The sequence below is a fragment of the Podarcis muralis genome, chromosome 14 (genome assembly GCF_964188315.1).
Source record: "Podarcis muralis chromosome 14, rPodMur119.hap1.1, whole genome shotgun sequence".
NCBI lineage: Eukaryota > Metazoa > Chordata > Lepidosauria > Squamata > Lacertidae > Podarcis > Podarcis muralis.
In genome coordinates this window covers 43496514-43516046 of record NC_135668.1, presented here as the reverse complement: position 1 = coordinate 43516046, position 19533 = coordinate 43496514, and the positions used below count along the sequence as shown (strand labels likewise).

Genomic DNA, 19533 nt, shown 5'->3' with positions numbered 1-19533 from the left:
GGTCTCCTAATAGGGTTCTCATCACCTTTTAGAAACTACAGCTCCCAGGATTCTTTGCGAGAAACCATGGCCATAGTGCTTTCAATGTAAAGACCAGATGGGTCTTTAACCTGGGAGCCTGGATAAGGTAAGTTTGCACCAGCAGTCACAGGAATCATGTACTGTTATGTACTGAAGTTCTCACCCTGGGCCAGCAGGGGGATACTGTAGATAGTTTTCACTCAGGTCCACATATGCGAATAAGGAATTGAAAGTGACGTTCAGTGATTGGATAGTTACAGAAAGTTGTTACTGTTGCTTTGTAGTTGAGCTCTATATAAGCAGGTTGGCTGAACCCTTCAGCTCAGTTCTGTTGTGGGCCTGTGAATAAACAACAGCTGTTGAAGAATCGCTGTGTCGTCTGATATGTTCACCCACAACTTAACGTGTACCTCAAGCATCCCTGCTTAAAAGGCTCCAAAGGCTTCTCACTACAGAGACTTACTAACCCTTTTGTTGCTTAGCCTCAAGTGTGCGATCTTCTCCTATCTTTCTTTCTACAGGCAAACGAGAGAGCAAGAAACTCCCCCAGACTTTTTCTATTTCTCGGACTACGAGCGGCACAATGCGGAAATTGCAGCATTTCACCTGGACAGGTAGGGAGCACAGAGCAATAAAAACAACAAAATGGCAGGGAATCACCTACTGAGTTTTAGGTTTGTATGTTGCATGGATATTTATTTATTTATTTGTTTGTTTGTTTGTTTTAAAAAAACAACCCTTGTGAAGTCTGACTCTGTGAACTGTGTGCCTGCTCAGTCCACTGTCTGAGGTGCTAACAGCTATTGCAGGGATAGGAAACTCCAGCCCTCCAGATGTTTGGGACTACAATTCCCATCATCCCTGATCACTGGTCCTGTTAGCTAGGGATGATGGGAATTGTAGTCCCAAACATCTGGAGGGCCAGAGTTTGCCTATGCCTGAGCTGTTTGGGTAACTTCAAGCCCCCCGTCTGCTCTCTTTCCTTTTCTTTGAGAGCCAGTGTGGTGTAGTGGTTAGAGTGCTGGATTAGGATTTGGGTGACGAGGGTTCGAATCCCCACTGGGCCATGAAGCTCATTGGGGGGGGGCAGTGCCATATTTACATATAAGCTAAACAAGCTATAGCTTAGGGCCCCACTCTCTTGGGGGCCCCCAAAAAAATTAAAGGAAAAAAACCTGGATGTACATCTCCAAAATATAATATAAAAAACAAATAAAATAAAACCTACATACAGCAACAGTGTTTTGTGTCATGTAGGCTCCTGTTTGTTATGTGACTTTAGATACCTATTAGGTCCATAAATTACCATGTAGCATATATTCAACACGAAAAACAGCGGCAATTTGTTGCTGACAAAGGACAGCTGGACATATAAAGGGCCCCATTACCTTCAGTAGCTTAGGGCCTCATCAAACCTAAATCCTGCCCTGGGAGGGGGGCAGTCAGTGCCTCTCAGCCTAACCTCCCTCACAGGGTTGCTGTGGGGATTACCTGAGGAGGGGAAGAACCATGTACACTATCTTGAGCTCCATGGAGAAAAGGAGTGGGGTATAAATTAAATAAATTAACAAGACTTGGGCCAGGCAGCCTTTCAAACAGATGACACATTCAGACAAGGTACTGTCCATTGTAAAGTAGGGCACCCAATTGCCCCTTGCTGAGGTCTATAAACAACACAAGCAAAAAGGCTGCCTTTGAATTCAGTAGTATGTACAATCCTTGAGGGTAGTGAGTTTGTTTAGTTCGCACATTCATGCAAACCTATTTTACATTTCCTAAGCAATCCGTGAAGCAGAGCATAGCAATCCTTCAAAACACTTCTCTGAATGTTGCCGTTCTGTGCTCCAAACGAGCAAACAAAATGTGTTTAAAAAGCACATATATTGGGGGGGGGGGGGTGTGCCCCAAAGTGTGTGTATTTGGGATACTGATACAGTGGTACCTTGGTTCTCAAACTTAATCCGTTCCAGAAGTCCGTTCCAAAACCAAGGCGTTCCGAAACCAAGGCGCTCTTTCCCATAGAAAGTAATGCAAAATGGATTAATCCATTCCAGACTTAAAAACAACCCCTAAAACAGCAATTTAACATGAATTTTACTATCTAATGAGACCATTGATCCATAAAATGAAAGCAATAAACAATGTACTGCAGTCACACAATCAATCGATCAATCAGTAGCTGAACTGGGTTCCACACAGTCACAAAAACGCAAAATAAATAGCAAAAACAGACTGACCTCAGCTTAACACTCAGAACGGAAGTGTGGCACTCAAAACGGAAGCATGACACTCAAAATGGAGTATATTTGGCTTCTGGAAAAAGTTCACAAACCAAAACACTTACTTCCTGGTTTGCAGTGTTTGGGTTCCAAGTTGTTTGAGTACCAAGGCGTTTGAGAACCATGGTACCACTGTATATCAAAAATGCACTACAGATGGGAAAATGGCTTGCAAAAGTGCATCTATTGAAAGAACTGGCTGCCCAAACACCTTCTGGTACAGAAGTGGGCAAAACAGATTTCAAGACAGGAAAAATGAGAAACTGAAATGGCCAGGATTGTAATTTCAATGCCATACTCTCTCTCTCTCTCTCTCCCCCCCCCCCCCCGCTCAGAATCCTGGATTTCCGGCGTGTCCCACCAGTCGCAGGCAGATTAGTTAACATGACCAGAGAAATAAGGGACGTTACGCGTGACAAGAAACTATGGAGGACCTTTTTCATCTCACCAGGTATGTACTTCCGTTCTGAAATGTAATTCACTTTCTTATTAAAAAATCTTTATGACAATATATTCCAGAGGGCTTTGCAGCAATACAGCAAGTAAAATTACAAACTGGATAAGGCGATCAACCATCTAGCAGCACAGATAAAAACTACACTATTTAAAATAAGCTTTTTTTTTTTGCCTGACATAGAAAATAAAGCAAGGTTGGTGCCAATTGAGCCTCTCGAGGGAGGGCATATTTTTCTTACTGCCATAAAAACAGGTCTTATTTTAACATGGCACAGGTCAGGTTGATGGTTGCCACCGAGTCCTGCATCTTTTAGAAGAGGGAAACTGAATCTTTGGCCTTCCAGATATAGTGGACTACGGTGGTATCTCAGGTTACAGACGCTTCAGGTTGCAGACTCCGCTAAACCAGAACTAGTACCTCGGGTTAAGAACTTTGCTTCAGGATGAGAACAGAAATCATGTTAAGAATAGTTTCAGGTTAAGAACGGACCTCCAGAACAAATTAAGTTTTTAACCCGAGGTACCACTGTACAACGTAAATACATCTTTCTGCCCAGAGTTGGTTAATCTCCCCTAAGGTCTCCTAATATTTAAAGCACATGGCTTGCCCCAAAGAATCCTGGGAACCACCATTTGTTAAGGGTGCCAAGCTTTGCGGGAGGTAGACTACACTTCCCAAGATTCTTTGCAGGAAAGCCATGATTTGTAAATGTATGGTGTGGATGTTTTATTCAAACTATGGCGCTCACTTCCCCAAGAGGCAGTGATGGCCACCAACTTGGATGGCTTTAAAAGAGAATTGGATAAATTCATGGAGGAGAGGACCATCCCTGGCTACTGGCTGTGATGGCTATGATCTGCCTCTACAGTTGGAGGCATCAGTGATTCCAAATACCAGTTCCTGAAACCACAGGAGGGGAGAGGGCTCTCGTGTTCCTATTCTGCTCCCTGGTTTCCCACGGGCATCTGGTTGGCCACTGTGGTTGGCTAGACTAGGTGGGCTGTGATGGGCTGAGACTCGGACTCAGAGCCAGAGGAGTCTCAGTCAGCACCAGATTCTTTGCCTCAGGCGGCATCTGAACCTAGTCTGGGGCCTGATTCTGAAGAGCCCCAGTCTGCACAGGTTCCCCTGCAACAAGCACCAGCTGGGCCGAGTCAGGGGCCTGAGCCTGCCCTGGCTCCAGATGTGGGGATTACCATGTTGCCTCCAGCTGGGCCATCACTTACAGCTGCTCCACTACCAGTTGGGCAGGAGAGGCTGAGGCGGCCTCTGGGTCTAGTAACCCACCGACATCTCCCGAGCTGCAGGGACTGAGGTATGAGAGAAGGAGAGACCTGAGTACTCGCAGGAGGAGTGCTTGCCTTCAGACGAGACAGGGAGGTGAGCCACCTGGGGGATCACGACCGGCCATTACCCCGACAGAGATAAAAGGCTGCTGGACCCCGTCCCAGGGAGCAATGCTGCTGTTTGCCAGAACCTGCCTGTGATCCTGTGCCTGACCTTGCCTGGTTTCCTGCCTCGTGTCCTGCCTTGGCCCTGTCGGACTGACTCCTTGCGGAACCCTTGGATTCAGGACCGGACCTGGACTGCGTTACTCTGGTTACCCACGGGCCCAGCACATGGGCCCTTGGCCTGATCCTGCAGACTTTTCTTACGTTTCATGCAGGATGGAGTTTACGGCTCTCCATTTCCTGCAGAGTCCAAACCTTTGTGCCCATCCTGTTCCCTGAATCGCTGCCTTTTGATGCCAGCGTTCCATACTCTGCTTATACTGGTGAGGCTTAATGAACTTCAGCATTCGTAGAGAAAGACCCCTGGTGACGTTTTGTTAATAACAGCTGACTGGCAAAGAAATGGGCAGGGGGAGCTAGATCACCTCCACGTAAATATTTCAAGCGATTTGCAGATATTTAAAATTCTTAACTGGACTCCTCTCGCTAACAAAAATAGACAGAGGCTGCACCGTTCTATGAACGTCTAGAATTATATAAGGATCGTATGGAGACGGTTATCTTAGCTGGCAGCCTGAACAGTGAGTTCCTGGGCTTCTGTTGTTTTAAGTTCCCAAGTTGCCTCTGCAGTTTTACTTCTGGAAATTACTCAGGTTGTTCCTTGGGCTTCAGTATATAACCAGGGTTGTTATAATAACGACAGCTCTTTTGCAACCTTTGCTGAAGCCTGGTGGTAAGGATGAGGAAGAAATTTGATCGAGTTGCATTTAAAGGCAAACCTATTGAATTCCAAAACAATTTCATGAACTGGAGCACCCAGCAAAATGAAAACCCACCTCCTCCAGCTGATTGACAGGTGGACTCCATTTGTGGAAGATGACCTCATGCATCAAACTGGATCCCCTAACCAGCTAGAAGTTCCCTTATGGGCCTGAAGCTGCCCCATAGGCAAGCGATTCCTCATCCTCATCTCTTAAACACACAGAAACACACGCATAGCTGTTTTGGAGTTTCTACAGGGTATTTGGGGCTGAAAAATGGCCATGGCAGTTTTGTTCAAGAATTACTCTCCATCGAAGGCACCAGCCTTTTGTTCGAAGAAACCTGCCTGAAAGTGGCAGGGAGGGGGGAAGGCGGGAAGTCGATAACACAATGCTACGTTTGGAAAGAAAAAGAGGGCTGGAGCACTTTAGACTAAATGTGAGGAATGGAAATAGGTCAGTAATTATTTAAATGCACTGATACGTCCTTTTGCAGTTGGGCCGACTGCTATAACTTCAGGCCTTGGATGAATGAGTGGTAATTTAGCAGCAAAAAGAGACATATTAACAATGTCTGCCATAGTTTCCAGAGTAATTGAAGCGGCAGTTTACCGAAATCAATGTTACATAGTTAGTAAGTGCTGGGGCTTTTGTTCATGTTAACCAATCACAGGGGATTATGGATTTCCACCCCAGTATCCCCCCTCCCTCTGAGTAAGCAAACAATAGCATATCTGCTCCTGTTACCCAGGAGAGATAGATTAAGATCTCTCTGTGTTTCCTTTGAATGTGTGTTAGATGAGTATCGCTCTCCAGGATTTGAACGTGCAGAAGGATAAATGACTAACTGTGCAAACCATATTTCTAACCCTACCAAGACACAGAGGACTCTCTCCACAGATTACACAGCAAGAGGCCCAGGGTTTTCTCCCAGCTACCCAACAGGGCACCACAGCCTGTGGCAAGCATAAAATATGACTGCCTGAGGCAAAATATAAGATGACGCCTCCCTCTCCATTCTGCAAGAGAAAGTGGATAGAGAAAAGCTTTTTTTCTTCCTCTCCCATTAAAAGTAGAACTCGAGGGCATGCAATGAAGCTGATTCGGGACAGATAAATGAAAGTTGGAACTCCCTGCCACTGGAGGCAATGATGGTCACCAACTTGGATGGCTTTAAAAGAGGAGACGACAAATTCCAGGAGGAGAGGGCTATTGATGGCTACTGTCATGGACTGGCTAGATGCAGAGGACTGGTGGGAGGCTACAGTTGGGGAACCCCCAAGGGAACCCCCAGGGGAAGAAGGCTCAGAGCCTGGGGATTGGTGGTGGGATGACAATGAGTGGTCAGACGGGGAAGAGGGAGCAGACTAGGAAGAGGAGGTGTTGGAATCTGAAGAGGCAACGGGGTTTAGTGAGCAGGGAGAGGCTGTGGCAGAGAGCAGTCCAGACTCAGAGGCAGGGGGTGGGAGACACAGAGATGAGCTAGGCTGCTGAAGAAGCCAGGGAGTCTTCCCCCTCCTGCTGCAGCTAGCTCATCCAGTCTCCCAGAACCCGCAGGGAAATGAAGAGAGCAGAGCAGAAAATGCAGTCTCCCAGTTGCTTGGGGAAAACCCTGCAAAAGAGGGGACTTAGGGAAAGCGAGGACCTTCAGTCCTCACAACTGCCTCATTGTGCAAGACCTACTGGAAAGAGTCGCTGGGATCACTAGGCCTGCGCTGTTTGGGTTTCTTTGAATAAAGAGTTAAATTCACAGACATTGTGTTTTTTATCGCTGACCTAGACCTGACTCCCATCTCCTGAAGGCTCCTGTCATCTTGAAACTTCCACCATCAGCAACCCTTACTCCTGGCTGTATTAGGACAGTATTCTTCAGCCTTTGTTCTCCAGACGTTGCAAGACCAAACTCCAATTATCCCAGACCTTTGGCTAAGCTGGCTGAGGATGATGGGAGTTTTAGTCCAAAAGGCCAAAAGGTTGAAGAACACCCCTACATTTTTTTGGGGGGGGGGACCAACTGCTTTTTGGCTTTTGCTCAGGGAGATGTTGAGGCTAGTAGAAGTAATTTTCTTTTAAAAAGAAAAGAATATATAGTGAGACAAACAAAGGAAAAACCTAGCTCACTGAGGACTGAGCAAGCCGAACATGAGTACTGGGGTGTTGATAGTCAGTTTGGAAAATAAAAACAAGGAAATGGGAGGTGGTTGGAATGGCATAGCCTGGAAAAGGGGCTTGGCTGGCCAACTTGCAGGAACCCTCAAGCTGAATGTTCCTCCTAGGAGCTGAAGATATCTGCTCAGTAGCCATAAAAACAGGAAAGCAGGTGGTGAACAAAATGGAGTATTCTGGAAAAGGGCACGTCTGCCTGGCTAGGAGCTGAGGATACACAGCAGCATTTTGTAGCAGGTCCCATTTGTATCAGCTAGTCATTCCGTTGCTCTCTTTTAACATCAAAGACATGGAAGATGCTCCCTCACCACCTCTCTCTTTCTCTCTCTTCTCAGCCAACAACATCTGTTTCTACGGCGAGTGCTCTTACTACTGCTCCACGGAGCATGCTCTTTGCGGGAAACCAGATCAGATCGAAGGCTCCCTCGCTGCCTTTCTGCCAGACCTGTCTTTGGCCAAAAGGAAAACCTGGAGGAATCCGTGGAGACGTTCCTACCACAAGCGCAAGAAAGCTGAGTGAGTCCTTCCCGGCACCCCAGTGGCTATTTTTGCTGGGCCGCTTATGAGCAGCAGGCAATTAGTTTTCCGTGGTTTCGTAGCCAGACTTTGATTCAAAACCTGCTGAGAATGACGGGCACATTTCCATCGACTTCACTTGGCTCTCTTGAGGAGAGCAAAACCATAAACTGTTCCAACCCATGTTCCCCCATCTGGACACCACTTTTATTTAATTCAATTAAGTGATCTTCTTTTCCCCCTGCCGATGTCATAGTCTCCATAGGAGAGTCCGCTTGAAAAGCTTCAAAATCAAAGCTTCTGGACTCCATTGCAGCTGTACTGAATCACAAACTGAGGAAGATACCTTATACTGATTCAGGTCATTGGTCCATCTACCCCTGTATTGTCTACACTGACTGGCAGCATCTCTCCAGGGTTTCAGGCAGGGATATTTCCCAGCTTTACCTGGAGGTGCCAGGGATTGAACCCAGGACCTTCTGCATGCAAAGCACATGTTCTACCGCTGAGCTGCAGCCTTTCCCCTTGCATTCTCTAGAACTGACAAAGAATCTGCCTCCTTCTACACCAACACGCAGCTGTACCAAAACGGAGATGTGAAAGGGAGGAATCTGTGTGTCCCTGCCCCGCATTGCTTTTTCTAGGTATTCTGTTTCTTCCTCCCAGATTTCTCCCTGTGCCCCTCCTGTACACCTGCATTGTGGTGCAGAAGGAGTTGACCAGATGCAGCTCTAATGAGTGCAAGCTTCAGTAAATCTATATCAAACAGCTGTTTCTGTCTGGGTGAAGTGGGGCCACAAAGCTAGTGTCGAGAAAATTAGTAACAGTTCACCTTTACTGGGGTTTCCAAGAGGAGCACCAATAGACACAGGTTTTAAGCGAAAACTTAGGCCTTTATTAATCCTAAAAAAAATCAGAAAGGGGTTGTATTTTACTACTGCCAGGCATCACCTTTATACAGTGGTACCTCTGGATACGCACACCTCTGGTCATGTATCCTTCAGGATGCAAACACGACAAACCCAGAAGTATTTTTCCGGGTTTCACCATGCTTGCACAGAAGCGCTCTACTGTGCCGCGCGCATGCGCAGAACAGGCACCTCCAGTTTCAAATTACTCGGGATTTGACTGGAGCTGTGGAATGGATCCTGTGCGCAACCAGAGGTACCACTATATATATCCAGCTACAAAAGTGATTACCACTTAAACAATCAGACAGTTATCACAGCAGTTGTCTTCATCGCAGTAAAACAGTTACAACACACTGTTGTCATTCTTAAACCACTCAGAGATCCTTTGACCCTTCTGACTACCCCAATGTTCTCATTTTAATATGTGAATACACATAACCATCTTTCAGCATCTTTCTTTGTTGTCCTCTAATAGCTCTGTGTATTATCTGTCAGCCAATGTCTGCTGTCAGTTATCTATGTTGACATTTGGGGTCTCTTCTTGATCTAGGATTTAGTGTATTTACTTTGCTCAGCCAACCTCCTAGCGTTTAGTTCTTCGTGTCACATCTTCCCCGATCATATTCTATCCCTTCCAGTTGGGGTAGGAACTATAAAAGAACCACAGCTTGCCCATACGTCTCCTTAAAAGCAGCCTGTTTGTTAGTAAAGCTCATGCACAGATTTCAAACTGCAAAGTTCTGAATGCACAAAATGAATTCGGAGATGAAATAAAATGGGGACATTCTCCTACGCTACCTTACCAGCAGGTGGGTCGCTTGCTTACCTGGAGCAAGAGGTGAGCAGGGAGGTCAGTGTGGTGGAAAAACAGGAGCAGGAGTGCTGGATTGGATCCTCCTTCCATTGTGTTTGCACCATGCTGACCTCCTCATCACCCCATCTGTCTCCCAGAAAGCAACAGCCTTCTGCCTGCTGGGAACCCAGTAGAGTGACTCTGTCCCACCCAGGGAGCTGATTCTGGTACCGAAGTCCCGAACCATCTTATATGTAATTGGAAGTGATCTTTTAGATTCCTGGCTATTTATAGAATAAATAGGCAAATGCCACCCTGTCAAAAGTACGTCCGTCTTCCTTTGACCTTTCATTACTTGAAGTCTGTGAGATGATCTTTCCAATAGAACTATTTGCCAAACTCTAAAGTACCAATACTGTAGATTCTTGAACTTAATTCTCCTGCCTCAGTATTTAGTTATTGTCGCTCTCGCCGCGAAAAGGAGAGGACTAATCAGTTCCTTCTCCTTCAGATCTTGCTAAATAAATAAGTCTAAAACTGTTCCCAACACCACACTGGCTGTCAGCTTCTTGTAAGGGTGACTGTAATACACACACACAAAGAGAGAGAGAAATAAAATTGGGACGCATGCCAGAAAGCCCTGAAGATTTTCTCCTGTTTATTTTGAACTCAAGGAGAAAGCTCCTGCTGACTTTAATATTGAAAAGATAAGAGCGGTGTGTTTTTCCATCTACATTCTCCTAACACTGTTGCTTTTCCCAGGTGGGAAGTTGACCCGGACTATTGCGAAGAGGTCAAGCAAACACCGCCCTACGACAGGGGGACCCGAGTGCTGGATATAATGGACATGACCATTTTTGACTTTCTCATGGGTAGGTATCCTAGATCTCGAAATAAAAATGGCACCGTGTGAATCCCAACTCAGTCCTGCACATGTTAGCAGGCCTTTGGGATGGAGGAAAAATTCATTTCATTTTTAAGCAAACACACACACACACACACAGCCTGCACTGATACATAGATTAGCATGTAATTATTCTTCTGATGAGTGGCCCCATCAATTGTGGAGCAAGGCGACGGGCTTGCTGTGGAGGGAATTGTGCTCCATTTGGAGGAAGCGGATCAAATGCAAACTGCTTTCTCAGCAGAGGGGGAAATGTTCCTTTTCGACTCCAGAAGGAGCCTTTCCCCCTCTGCAAAGATCTTCCATAAATCGTAGAATAGAATTATGGACTTGGAAGGGAGCCCACCACACTGGTGTTTGCACACAACCTCCTCTCAACTGTGAAAGGTGCCAGTCACCTGATATCATTATGGCGTCTTGTGATTGACAGGTGGGTGTTCCTGCGGGGGGCAGTGGAGTTAGGGATCCATTACCTATCCATGGTTTACTGTCATGTGTGAACACAACCAAAGTTTGACGGAAATATGTGCATTGTTGCTTTTCCAGGCTCCGAGCCATTTAATAAGTATTTGGTGTGCATTTGTGTTTATCCCTCCTGCGTTTTCCCCCCCTTTATAGGCAATATGGATCGCCATCATTACGAAACCTTTGAGAAGTTTGGAAATGAGACGTTTATTATCCACTTAGACAACGGAAGAGGGTAATTGCTGGTGTTTCTTTCCCTTTTTAACCAATATATTTGTTTAATTTCCCCCAACATTTTTACCCACCTCCCCTCACAGAATCACCTGACACCATCTGCCCTGTGGGAAGGGTTCTGATGATGATTATTAATATTAAGCTACTTATTTGCCATGTTTTCCTTAAAAGCTGAGGTGTAAGGAGTCACAATAAATAAATAAGTCCACAACCAGTCACCTTATCATTCCTGCAGACCAGTGTATAAACTGGCCATGCCGTAGATCTTGAGAAAGTTCTTGTCACTTTAAGAATTGCACAGAAGGGGAAACTCTGCTTACTGCAGATGTCCCACAGCAAAGGTAAAGGTAAAGGTACCCCTGCCCGTACGGGCCAGTCTTGCCAGACTCTAGGGTTGTGCGCCCATCTCACTCAAGAGGCCGGGGGCCAGCGCTGTCCGAAGACACTTCCGGGTCACGTGGCCAGTGTGACAATGCTGCATCTGGCGAGCCAGCGCAGCACACGGAAACGCCGTTTACCTTCCCGCCAGTAAGCGGTCCCTATTTATCTACTTGCACCCGGGGGTGCTTTCGAACTGCTAGGTTGGCAGGCGCTGGGACCGAGCAACGGGAGCGCACCCCGCCGCGGGGATTCGAACCGCCGACCTTTCGATCAGCAAGCCCTAGGCGCTGAGGCTTTTACCCACAGCGCCACCCGTGTCCCTCAGCAAAAGCTGCTCTTAAAGCTACAGGGCCTTCTTAGATTTTTGCACTGGCAAAAGGCCATAGCTCAGTGGTAGGGCATATACTTTGTATTCAGAGCATCTCCAATGAGTGCTGAGAAGGACTCATTTGCAGAAGAGAGCAACCAAGATGATAAAGGATCTGGAAACCAAGACTTACAAGGAATGCTTGGGGGTGCCAGACATGTTTAACCTGGAGAAGAGAAGACTTAGAGCGCATGGGATAGATAGCTGTCTTCAAATATCTGAAGGGCTTTCACATGGAAGATGGAGCAAGCTTGTTTTCTGTTGCTCCAGAGGACAGGACTCAAACCAGTGAATTCACATGACAAGAAAGCAGATTCCAACTAAACATCAGGAAGAACTTTCTGAGGGCAAGGACTGTTTGACCCCCTCAGAAGGTGGCTGACTCTTCTTCCTCACAGACTTTTAAAACACACCTTGATGTTGTGCCCACAGAAGTGGTAGCTTATTCCAGCCACCCACCATCAGGGGGCGTCATTGGAAAGAGATGCAGTTTTCCAGACCCAGCACTGCACGCCTACGTTTATCCCGGTTAAACAAACTCTGTTGCAAAACTGATGCCTCAAGATGCCCTCCTGACACTCTCTTCTCTTGTTTCTGTCTCTGTGATAGGTTTGGAAAATATTCCCACGACGAGCTATCCATCTTGGTGCCTTTAAATCAGTGCTGCAGGTATGCCTTCCCTTGTCAGTCATGAGCCCAGTGGCAGCCTCATGGGGAATGATTTACGGGGGTGGGCAATGTCTCAAGAAACGCTGTAAGTGTTTTGAGGATTGGTCTGTAATGGTGGCAGTTCTCTAAGGCAGTGTTCCCCAACCTTGGGTCTCCAGCTGTTTTCGGACTACAATTCCCATCATCCTTGACCACTGGTCTTGCTAGTGAGGGATGATGGGAGTTGTAGTCCAAAAACAGCTGGAGACCCAAGGTTGGGGAACACTGCTCTAAGGCACTGAAGAAACAACTGGACCTCCCCGAACAGCTGGGAGTGATAGAGGCATGAACCACGTGCCCAAAAGCCATTTTAATTTCACCAGGGGGAAGTAGTTGTTGTTATTTATTAAATTTATATACAGTGGTACCTCGGGTTAAGAACTTAATTCATTCTGGAGGTCCGTTCTTAAACCTGAAACTGTTCTTAACTTGAGGTACCACTTTAGCTAATGGGGCCTCCTGCTGCCGTGCAATTTCTGTTCTCATCCTGAGGTAAAGTTCTTAACCCGAGGTACTATTTCTGGGTTAGCAGAGTCTGTAACCAGAAGCATCTGTAACCTGAAGTGTCTGTAACCCAAGGTACCACTGTACTGCCCTTTATCCACAGATCTCTCTTTTTAAAAAAATTATTTAAAAAATATTAAACATTCAACATTAACTTACACAACAATACACAATAGTACAATATGTACATACACATACTTTGCAGAAAAAGAAGAGAAGAGAAGAAAAAGAAGAAAGTAAAAGATAAAAGATGGAATAAATAAAATAAACGTCCGATTATCCACAGATCTCAGGTCGGGTCATAACATAAAAATACAAGATTAAAAAAACACAAAATACATAATAGAGGGGGGGAAACACTTTCGTAACCATCCTGTCAGTGCAGCATGGTTACTTAGCACCACATCAGATGCAAGCCATTGTTTCTATGTTTCAAGTCACTCCTAGAAACACATGCTCAGGCGTCAAGTCACTGGGTAGGCCGTTCTCTCATATTTGGCCCCCTTCTAAGGTAAAAGCCTATCCTAGTAAAGGCAAAGGGACCCCTGACCATTAGGTCCAGTCGTGACTGACTCTGGGCTTGCGGCGCTCATCTCGCTTTATTGGCCGAGGGAGCCGGCGTACAGCTTTCAGGTCATATGGCCAGCATGACTAAGCCGCTTCTGGCAAACCAGAGCAGCGCACGGAAACACCATTTACCTTCCCGCCGGAGCAGTACCTATTTATCTACTTGCACTTTGACGTGCTTTCGAACTGCTAGGTTGGCAGGAGCAGGGACCGAGCAACGGGAGCTCACCCCGTCACGGGGATTCGAACCGCCGACCTTCTGATCGGCAAGTCCTAGGCTCTGTGGTTTAACCCACAGCGCCACCCATGTCCCACAAGCCTATCCTACAGGGATACTAAAATGCCCTTCAGCTGGAATAGAGATGTTGTCTCAGATAGCATGCCCAATAGTCCGTGTCATCCAGGAACATCTGGAGGGGCCATAGGTTCCCAAGCTAGAGTTAGACTGACCAGAGAAAAAATGCAAAATAGGGCCTTTGTACATCGCTCCATCAAAGCAGCAAACTTGGCAGCATGTACCCAGTGATGGAGGAGGAGTTTTCACCCCCCACGGCAATCTAAACTTTGTCAGAGACTCGTGGCCCAGAGCATCTGTTGGGGAGTGGGGAGAAGCACATTAGTGAAAGCCCCTCTTTCTCTCTGCCCTGTAGAAACTCATATCCATTTGGTATTTTGGAACTGTTCCAGCTCCATGCCTAGTTTACCCTCCCCTCCCTCTTTACCCTTGCAGCATCCCCCAATTTCCATTGTGTTGTCCTTCCTGGACCAGCTGTTAGAAAGCCAAGGTGATGCCTACTGAGAAATGAAACAGCCCTTTGAGATCTCAGGTTACCTGATTCTTTCCGAGGGCACAAAATGTACCTTGGATTCAGTGCATTCCAGTCCCCGGAATTAGATGACTAGTACTTGACATTTAATTAAATCTGGCTTTTACAGAACAGAGCACAAGGGTGAGGGAGAAAGAGGGCCGTAAGCGAAGAATGTAAGAAAAACCCTGTTGGATGAAACCAAAGGTCCAGCATTTTGTTCCCACAGTGGTTAACCAGAGGCTTTCAGGAGAGCCACAAGCGGAGGCTGGAACACAAACAGCTCTTTCCTGCTGTTGCTCCTAAGCTGTTTAGTATTCAGTGGCATACAGCACAGAGCAGGGGCTTCCAAAACGGACCACCAGTGATCTGCAAGCTTCACTCCGGTGGTCCGTGGCGTGTTCACAGTAAACACCCGAATTATTTTGAAACTGCATTTTTATTGCTTCTTCCGTTTCTTCTATTGCATTTCACAGCGTTGCAATTCTGCCGCATGCAAATTGCAACACAGCATAAGAAATAAGAGAAACCATAAAAATGCAATTAAAAATCGTGCGGCATCTGACACAGGCAGAAAAATCATTAAGGCTATCAGCAGTTCTCAAAAATGTTTGGGTGCCGTTGACACAGAAGCTCTGGATCCCAGACTACGCTGATGGCTTGGTTGCTCTCCAGAGACCACAACTGCCTCCAGCTGCCATTTCAAGGCTTCTGCTGCTTTCTGGGTTCAGATCAGAATGGGGAAGCTTTTTCAGCCTCAAGCCTGTATTCATTTTGTTGAATTAATTAAACTAAATAGTGTTAATTGAATTTCAAGTGAATGTGCAGCAGTTACAAGCTACCGGTCTCTGCAGCCACAGCAGGCGCTGTGATTCTCCAGCCGTTTGACTTCACCCCTGGAGGTGCACTCCATTGTCCTTCAAGACAGACAGATGCCAACAAAACTTGCATTTTATTGTGTTGTGATCGTCCTTAGTGAGTCAAACAGACCCCTGTTCTGAATACAGTGGTACCTTGGTTCTCAAACTTAACCCGTTCCGGAAGTCCGTTCCAAAACCAAAGCATTCCAAAACCAAGGCGTGCTTTCCCATAGAAAGTAATGCAAAGCAAATATTAATCCATTCCAGATTTTTAAAAACCCCTAAAACAGCAATTTAACCTGAATTTTACTATCTAACAAGACCATTGATCCATAAAATTAAAGCAATTATCAATGTACTGTACTATAAAATAAATAAGACAGTATTGCAGATGATAAAAAATTCAAATTAATTATTTCATTAACTGCACTGATGATAGTCATTGTTATCCATTTCCACAGTCACACCATCAATCAGTAGCTGAACTGGGTTCCACACAGTCACAAAAAGAAACTAACTGAAAAAGCCTCGCAAACAAAAACGCAAATAAATAGCAGAAACAAAAGCGCCAAACTTAATACATTCCGGAAGTCTGTTTGGCTTCTGAAATGTTCGAAAACCAAGGCGCAGCTTCTGATTGGTGCAGGCGCCCCGGAAGCCATAGCCAACAGCCGCATCGGACATTCGGCTTCCGAAAAACGTTCAAAAACCGGAACACTTACTTCCGGGCTTTTGACATTTGGGAACCAAGGCGTTTGAGTACCAAGGCATTTGAGAACCAAGGTACCACTGTAATGTTTTTATCAGGTAGGGTGGCCTGGGGATGAGTTTATGGAACCTGTGGGGAAGTGGCTTGAAAAACTTTGGGAACTGCTGCTCTAACCACTCCACCACAATGCCTCTCTTCCCCTGCTACCGCCAGAGCCAGTAGTGCGGGCAGAACTCCATGTACCACTCGCCACGGCAAACCTTAAATGCGGTCCTTTTTCATCACCTTGCCTCTTCCTTTCCTTAGAATACGGAAGTCCACCTACCTGCGGTTGCAGCTGCTAGCCAAGGAGGAATACAAGCTCAGCCACCTGATGGAAGAATCCTTGCTGATGGACAAGATCGCACCCATCTTGTACAAGCTGCACCTGGAAGCAATGGACAGAAGGCTCCGGATAGTCCTCAAGGCCGTCAGTGACTGTATAGAGAAAGATGGCTACAGCAACGTCGTCGAAAATGACTTTGTCTCCAACGTGAACACAATGGCTACCAAGAGGTAGTGGAGATCGCAGGACAACGTTTTTATTGGTTCCGTGAAAGAAAGAATCGGAGCCAGGGAGGGAGGAACAGTCTTGCGAGGGACTGTGTATGCCGCTGTGTGAATTCAGTGAATTCAGAAATTGCGATAATAACCATTCTCAAAGTAGCTAAGGCGTTGGCACTGCAGAGGATTTAGCTCTGGGGCTCGGGCGCAACCAGATGGACCAATTTGGATGCCCCTTGGGGAATCTACAAGTTTTTCTATAGATGCGGCCTCCCAGTTGCCACGGCCTCCATGCAGTCCTGCTTCCCTTCAGCCCTAAATTATTTCTTCCCGTGGCCCGTGGCGGCGCAAGGGTTACACCTTGTGGGCGGAGCTTCTGGCAAGCCCCGCCTTGTGTTGCTGTAGATCCTGCGATGTGGTTGTGGCCAAGCCCTCTCCAACATGCGCGCAGACACAAGACACACAGGCATGCGGGGCACATGGGTGAAGCATACCAGCAATGTGGGGAAGGGCTTGCAGGAAATTTTGAGGTGGGTAAAGGAATAGTTGTCTATCTCCGGATTAAGTGATTAGAAAAAGAAATGCACTCATTGCCACACTTTTTAAAAAGAGCCGATCCCCAAAACGTAATTTGGAAAAATATTTTGAGAATATGAATTGCCTGGTGGCAAAATGCACTTCTTTCCTTTCCTTTTGAGCTTATTTTGTTTGTACAGAAAGCAGATCTTTATTTAATATTTTGTATTTATATATGGAAAAAGTTGTCCTTTTGGTTTTGTTTTGTTTTTAAAATGCAAGCCTGAGGGAGGGAAGGAGAAAGCAACCGTCTCATGTTCACAGCTCACGATTTACTATCAAGGAAGGGCCATATAGAAATAAGTCAACACTGTTAGCAACTATCCTGGGACTGTTTCCACTCAGGAGTCCCAAGCAGGGAGAGAATCGAACCATTATGTGCTCCCCAAGTTCAAAACTGCATGCGCATAGGAAATGTAACATGTCAAGGGGAAGGTTTGGCCTATAAATATTGTTCCTGGCATGCTAGCTTTCAAAGTGCAAAAGAATTGGCGACATGGAAGAAGCTTTCTCCTCCCCCTCCACACCCACAGACACATATTTAAATAGTACAGTCTTATAGAAGAACATGCTTAGGAATCAGAGAATTGCAGAGTTGGAAGGGACCCTGTGGATCATCTAGTCCAACCCCTTGCAATGAATCTCAACTAAAGCATCCATGACAGGCGGCCATCCAACCTCTGCTTAAAAACCTCCATTGAAGGAGAGTCCACCACTGTCTGAAGCAGTATGTTCCATTGTCAAACAGCTCTTACTGCCAGCTATTCCTGATGTTTCGTCGGAATCTCCTTGTGACTTGAATCCGTTAGTTTGGGTCCTACCACCCGGAGCAGGAGAAAACAAGCTTGCTCCATCTTCCATATAAAGATGGCTGTAACATCTCCTCTCAGTCTGCTCTTGACCAGGCTAGACATACCCAGTTGCCTCAACCATTCCTCATAAGGCTTGGTTTCCAGACCCTCTTTCATCTTGGCCATCCCCCTTTGCACATGTTTTTAAATTGTGGTGCCCAGAACCTCACACAGTACTCTGGGTGTGGTCTGACCAAGGCAGACTAGAATGGTACTATTACTTACTTCTCTTGGTGGGGAAGAAATTTGATTCAGTTGATATTTGAAGGTGAACCTACTTACCGCAATGCTACATGAACCAAAATGCAGCCATCCTTCGAAATTCTGCATTTTGCAGGGCAGTTCTCTAAGCTAGTGCAAAATGTACAAAAAAATTATGTATACTCCCATAAAGCTTGGGTCAGAATGCACATATTAGTCTATCATTTTATTGGTCCAAATCGCTTGGGAAAACATGTGCATTAAGTAAAATTGCAAACCAGAATGTGTCTCCTAAGAAGAATTTTGCACTAAGATGCTGGTGGATTTTCATGAGGAATTATTTTTTAAAAATTGCAAACTGATGTGGAAATGTGAAGAACTGAACTCAGCACTGGCAGAAATGAGAAACGAGGAGAAACCCAAATTGAGAGATCCACCCATCCCTAGCTATGCCTTCTGCGTTTATTTCTCAATGTGCCATTAAGATTCTTGTGTTCGGGTTGTTTCCTTCGCTTTATTTAAATTTCTTCCGCCCCAACCCCACCCATGTCTGCTCAGCGCTTCAAGGATGGAGACATCTCAGAAACTGTTTTCAAAGGCAAAAAGCCCCACTCGATAAACGGCAACCCGCCTAGACATAGTCAAAGCTACAGCGACGTAGTCAAGAAGCGGATTTTGATAATTTGTGCATTGACAGGAATACTTGAATGTGGTTTTACAAAGTGATGTAAAAAAAGATATATGACAAATTGTACTATTTATCCATAAGGAAAAGTAGCGGCTCTTATCTTTCTAGACTGTCATAGCAGAGCAGCTGCTTTCCAGACTTTGCTTTTGATAGTTTTTGTGTAAATATATACATATACGAGTTTAAAAAAAACAACCTGAAGATTAAAAAAACAGACAAAAAAAAGGCTGCTTTTGGCAGTGATAGACTTACTTTTGCAGCATTTTTTTTTTTTTTTGGTGGATTTGTTTGCAATGTGGTCCCAGTGCAATAAAGATATGGCAAATGTGTAGCCAGAAAGTCTATGCGATGCTTATTTTGTCCATTTCAGCAGAACAAAAATAAGAAAGAACGAAAACTCGGGAGAACGAACTCACTGTGTAGTAGGACTTTCCCCCTCCAGATGTGGCTAGACCACAGCTCCCATCACCCCAGCCAACAACATCTGGAGAGCTCCAGGGTCTCCACCCTGCTGTATAATCAGAGAGATATCCCTATGGAAACAGGCTCTGAGCTGGCCCTGCCCAGCCAGGGTCCCCATTGGACAGGAAGGGCTTCCTGTTGGACTGGGAACTTGTCCCAGCAATGAGATTCTCTTCTTGGCTCTGCTGCGTTTCTCTGCCTCTCTTGGCTGCAACTTCTTGGCTCCTCTCTGGGTTCCTCCTTACCGCCTCTCCTCCGACAGCTACCTACAGCTCAGCCCTGACAGCTTGGGTGCAAACGGAGCCCTCAGTCACAGGTGCAAAGTCCCGGGACTGCATTCGGGGTTGAATTT

At 45.9% G+C, this 19533-nt stretch overlaps 1 protein-coding gene across 1 annotated transcript in view; it reads left to right on the top strand.

Moving 5' to 3' along the window:
* Positions 1-19061, top strand: part of FAM20C (FAM20C golgi associated secretory pathway kinase) — a 105755-nt gene extending 86694 nt beyond the window's left edge. Inside the window, exons 4-10 of the mRNA XM_028706062.2 lie at positions 543-635; positions 2636-2751; positions 7471-7651; positions 10118-10227; positions 10878-10959; positions 12316-12375; positions 16167-19061. Coding sequence (XP_028561895.2) covers positions 543-635; positions 2636-2751; positions 7471-7651; positions 10118-10227; positions 10878-10959; positions 12316-12375; positions 16167-16419 — 895 coding nt within the window. The 3' untranslated portion in view covers positions 16420-19061. The remainder of the gene's footprint in view (positions 1-542; positions 636-2635; positions 2752-7470; positions 7652-10117; positions 10228-10877; positions 10960-12315; positions 12376-16166) is intronic.
* Positions 19062-19533: the final 472 nt, after the last annotated feature.